Raw genomic sequence first — 5,658 nt, forward strand, 5'->3', positions numbered from 1 at the left:
GATATCCCCCCTGTACTAGTATGTGTGTGTGTGTGTGTGTATATATATATATATATATATATATATATATATATATATATGCGTGTGTATATATATATATGTATAAACACTCATTTAATTTTCTGTGGGAAATAGACAATACCTGTTTTACACAAGTTTTGTTTTAGTGAGATGAGTAAGAAGTTCATGTTCAGATCTTTCACTTTGGTTGAACTGAGATTTGAAACCAGGGCTGTCAGATTCACAAGCCAGAATGGCTTAGCTTTTGTACCAGACTATCTTGATTACACGTCACAAGAGTTGTGATGAAAATAAGATGGTATGGTGCATATAAAGAGCTTAGCATGGTTTGAGTTTCCAGGGTAGTTGTGTGGAGAAACCTGCAGACACACTATAATACAGTGTGATGAACATAAGCGTAGGCATTTCTCCAGCATGCTTGGAACCAAATAACTTGAGTCCTCTCTGTACTTTCCAGCATTGTGGCCTCAGGCATGCCACTTAACTCTTGAGTCTTTTCTTCACTTTAAAAACAGAGAGGATATTATCTAGATTATAGAACTATTATGAAAGTTAAATGGTGTAGCAAGTGTGAATTGCAGTCTGTCTTTGACCCCTACCTCCTCCTCCGTTTCTATGGTTTTGTGGGGAGCATCCACAGGCTGTGAAAGAGTTTGAGGTTGCAGAAACCATAATAAATTCTAGCTTCTTCATCTGCCATTTGTATGATGATGCCATGATATATAATCTCTATGAACTTTGTTTCTTTTGTTTGTAAAGTGGGTCTTTCAATACTTTCTCCACAGGGCAGGAAAAAATGAGCCACCGTATGTAAAGTGCTCTCTCCTTCCGAATTTCCTTTCTTGGCCCGATTTCACCCATTCTTCAAGACCCACCTAAATGCAAAATAATCAAAATCAGAGCCCTCCCTCTTCTGTGAGGACTTTCTTAATGACTGCAACCCAGTCTACACTATTTTTCCAAATTCTCATTTATCCCTGTACCAGCCCCTATATCCATTAGGTTTACCAAACACAATTCCAGAAACACAGAAAGTATTTCATAAGTGAAATAACAGTCCTAATGTATTTTTAAAATATCAGATAATAAAAATATTAAAATAAGAATGGAATTTATTTAAAAAATCAACTTTTTAAAATTGAGGTAACATACAACTATGTGTAATTCAGAGACACAGGATCACACCATCTTAGATGCATGTCCTCACACCACACCCACCACCAAGGCCCCCACAGACTGTACCACCGTCCATTGTGCTCCCTGCTCACTTTATTTGCCTTCCTCCCCTTCCCCAGTTTGTAGCCTCAATTTCATAGTCAGGTTTTCAGAGTTTGTTATTAAGGCTGCTGATATTGGCAAAAACTGCCTTGTAAAGGAAATAATGTACTGGGGGAAATTAGTCTTTCTTTTTGAAAACTGAGAAATACAATTTCCTGACATCTCTTGAAATATCTGGGGGCTATTGGGGGATGTGACTTAATCTGGATTAAGAATCTCAAGTCCAGGGTCTCCCTGGTGGTGCAAGGGGTTAAGTCTCAGCACTATCAAGCTATCCACAGCCACTGAAGTATGAGTTCAATCCCTGACCAGGGAGCTAACCCACATGGCGCAGCAGACCCCTCCTGTCTCACCCCCTGCTCCCCTCAGCAGTGCCTTTTCTGCTCCTCACTCTGTCTTTGGTGAACCTCTCACCCCCCTGCACCTCTGGCCTACACCCCAGCTTTTGTGTGCATAAATAAATAAATCTTAAAAAGAAAAATAATCTCAAGTCCAAAGAAAGCATTGCACACATTTTACTCTTGAATATTTTTAGTTCTGTGTTGTGTGATAAGCCGCATCCTGGATTTATTTATACGTAACACTGTTTTCTTTTTTTTATATTTTAGATGGAGCAAATTAAAAGGGCAAACAAATTGTTCACCAATGATTGTATATTTCTGAAGAAAACTTTGAACATCCCAATTATATCAGAGAGGCCTTTGCTGTTCAATGGACTTAACTCAATAGATTCTCCAGAAAATGAAACTGTTGATAGCAGTTTTTCTCATGAAGAAGAGCAAGTGGCGACTGGGGAAGACCTCTCTCCTGCCAGTCCTCAAGAGTCTGATACTCAGCCTGTGCAGCCTGAGGAAGTATCAGCCAGAGATTTCCTACAGAGACTAGACTTGCAGATTAAGTTATCAACACAGGCAGCTAAGAAACTGAAAGAAGAGAGCAGGTACAAAAGCTCTGGTAAAATGTCCAGGGCTGAGTAAATCACTGTGACTGCCCTTGTTTGGCCAAGTTCTTTTCTTTAAAAACTGTATTTTGATTCTAGAGAGGTATTTTTAAACACACAAAGTCTAAACAGTATTGCTTTGCATAAGGTTTTATCTGTTGTGACGCTTTTGTCTCTGTTAGTTATTATTAAAAAAATTACTCCTTTGCTCTGATAGTATAACCGTCCAGCCAGCAATTCTGGCTAGTAGCCAAATAGAAACATCTAATTGCCACCTTCAAAGGAAGCGGTGTCCTAGAAAACACTGATCCTTCTAAAATTTGTCATTATGTGTTACCGGGTGTTTCTACATAAAATCTCATGTGAATTTTTTGGTATTTAATTTGGTACTAGTGCAAGCCTTTATCTCTCCCATAGAATTGGTTTTCATTTTCCTTTAAAACTCTAAGAATGGTACAACTTACCGTGTTTCCCTTTTTGCCCTGGCTACCAGGAAGCTTACAACTAAAACTGATCCTCAGTTCAACTACTATAATATTTGTTGTGGTTAATATAGTTGTACATTTTACCTTTCCTTAGTCCTGATTTTTTATTTTTATTTTATTCATCATTTATATGTATGTGCTTTGTTTTGGGTACCTCAAATTCTTTTGAGAAAGGTAGAATACCAAAACCCAAGCAAATATACATATGAATATAATTAACTTATAATTTAACATGCCTCATTTAAGTGTAATATAAAAAAATATAAGTTTATAATGAATACCATTATTTATCTCATAAATGAAATGCCAATAAAATGGAAACAATAAAGTACACCTTAATGAGTATTTACATTTCATATAACTTTCAAGGCCTGCAAGCTTTTATTAAATTCATACATTCTTGCCTTACTGCAAATGGATATTAAGTTGTATAATAAATATATGTGTTAGTTTTCTGAATACAGTTTTTAAACACTGACTTAATGCTGTTTGTTTTTTTTTCTCCCAGAGATGAAGAAAGTCCCTATGCAACTTCCCTCTATCACAGTTAGGTAGTGATCAGGGGCATAATCAAGCCTGGATTAAGAGATCGTTGAATCATAAAGAAACCAACAACTGAAGATTCAAAAGCATCCCTTTTGGATTCTCACAGTGTACATTTTTAAATCACAGTTAAGAAGTTCTACCTATTACGATTGCACTGAAGTGATTAGTCCCTGCTGGCTTTCTATAATTTGAAGTCTTTATTATGGCATGATAGCAAAATTGTATCCAAAAGCTCACCACTTTTGTAGGTGGTGGTAGTTTTTAGACTAGCTTTTGTAAATACTAGTTGATATAAAGCATCAAAGACTATTTACATATGCAAGCTAAAAACAATGTTTATCTTCTGAGAAGTCCTAATTATGTAAAAAACTGGTTGCTGGTTGCTGGTTGTGTGATGCTGATTTTGCTATGTGTTTATAACTTAAGTGCTATATATATATATTTCGGTATGTATTACTTTTTCTGTATTAATATGAAGAACCAAATTTTGTTTGCTATTTTGTAAAAATAAACTACAAGAGTCTGAATGAGAAAATAAACTATGTTTTCATATTTGAGTCTTCAATTATTTTCTGCAATAGGAAAATAAATTGATTTTTCAGTTATATACTTGAAATAGTAATTGTTCTTTGCTTAATGGTATTTATTATAACTGACATTTTGAAAAAAAGGTTTATCTTTGCATGTTCATAATATTTCACCTAAAATGTGTCAGATGTTAACCATTGTAAAAATTTCTGGGGTCCCTTTCCTCCCAATCTAGCAGGCAAGAGATCAAAGTGGTCTTTAGTAATTCTATACTAAATATAGAAATCTGATACCTGAAGGTGAAATCAGTTTTTTCAGATTAAGTTTTAACAGATAAAAAAGATTGAATAATGGGTACCCAGCTTTTACATTTCTGCAGTGCATTCTTTAAAAATGGAAGAGATTAAATCCTCTGTTGCCTTTACTATCTGTATATCTTTAGATCAGGACTAGAAGTCCCTTCTATCAAAAATAATTGCATTCTTAATGTCAATAACTCAGTATTCCTACCTATATAAACTAAATTCAAACATATTTATTAGAACAACTCTCACAGAGTAAATCTAGTGCACTATTTCCAGGATTCAGATCTTACTATCTGTGAGGCTTTATTTTCAGTCAACACAAATATAGTGGAAACATGGAATATGATCCAAAGAAAAAATAAGTAATATTGTGATCTGACTCTCTAGATTGCATTGATAAGTCACTTTATATAGAGAGTTTTGTTATCACTGTACTCATTTGAATTGAGTTAGGTTTTTATTTATAAAATTTGTCTTTTGTGTGTATAGGTTGCATCAGTAAACTTTCAGCAGCATATTATTTAACATTAAATTTGGTGGAGATCTGGATTTCTTAAGTACCAGTTTAAATACATCTTTAAACTTCCATAAAATTTCATATATTTACCCCACCCTCTCCACCATCCCCAAAGGAGTCTGGGTCAAAAAGGACCTTTGTTTCCAGTCTTTTCTCCTTCTTTTTTCTTTCCTCATTTTCCCCTCTCATTGACTCCTCCAGTCTTCCACTAAGCAGGGAAACAAGTGCCCATAGTTTAATGCAGCAGAGCTCACAGAACTGGAACAGCACAGATCCAGCCTTTGGACTGATTATCAGGTATGTGAATGGATAATAGTAGCTGTCCACCCTTTCTTGAATTTCTTGCTTGTTCAGAACATACATAATCCCTTATTTTTTTTGCTTGTTTGTTTATTTTTGTCATGATAATAACTCAGGCTATTATTGTTTTCTTCTGATGTTATTTTGCTCTTTTCTTGTATCCACTTTTCTTGTGGAGAGTTAGCTGGAGGAGAAAACTTTAAAAAAAAAATAGGAAAGGAAGTAGTTGTATATGTACGAAAAGACTCAGATCTTGGTGGATGCTTGGGAACTTTAAAAAATGTAGCATTATCATGCTGTTTAACCTAATTAGAAATTTGAGAGTAATCCAGAAGACTTAAGCCCCCAAAACACTACCAAATGACATAACTTAAGCTCAAATTTGTGACTGAGACTGTTGGAGGCTTAGAGTAGAAAATTTGGGATGGAGGCATCACAAGACCAGAAACTGGAGGTGGGGTTAGAAATGATTAACATCGTCATTAAACAGCTATAGAAATGAAAAATCGGTTCTCCGTGGCAGTCTAGGGGTTATGTCTCAGCACTATCAATGCTATCACTGCTTTCCTTTGTGTATTTCAGTAAGTTCACCTGCTCTGCTCCCCACTCTGTCTGGTGAATCCTCTCACACTTGCAGCCTACACCTCAGTTCTTCTACAAAAAAATATTTCAAAAAAGTGAAATTCTTAAGCTCAGCTGGCCTGGAGATACAGATATGGGAGTGTCAGCCATTACAAA

The 5,658-nt window shown here is 35.5% G+C and overlaps 1 protein-coding gene across 1 annotated transcript; it reads left to right on the plus strand.

The window, feature by feature from the left end:
• Positions 1-1,906: 1,906 nt before the first annotated feature.
• LOC119237932 (lysM and putative peptidoglycan-binding domain-containing protein 2-like) lies at positions 1,907-3,827 on the plus strand. Its single transcript, XM_037501757.2, has 2 exons — positions 1,907-2,239; positions 3,233-3,827. Exons 1-2 carry the CDS (start codon positions 1,908-1,910, stop codon positions 3,273-3,275), a joined length of 375 nt encoding a protein of 124 aa, XP_037357654.1. The 5' UTR covers position 1,907; the 3' UTR covers positions 3,276-3,827.
• The last annotated feature ends 1,831 nt before the right edge of the window (positions 3,828-5,658 follow it).

The sequence above is a fragment of the Talpa occidentalis genome, unplaced genomic scaffold (assembly GCF_014898055.3).
Source record: "Talpa occidentalis isolate TD23 unplaced genomic scaffold, MPIMG_talOcc4v2.1 talOcc4.11, whole genome shotgun sequence".
In the NCBI taxonomy this organism is placed as follows: Eukaryota; Metazoa; Chordata; class Mammalia; order Eulipotyphla; family Talpidae; genus Talpa; species Talpa occidentalis.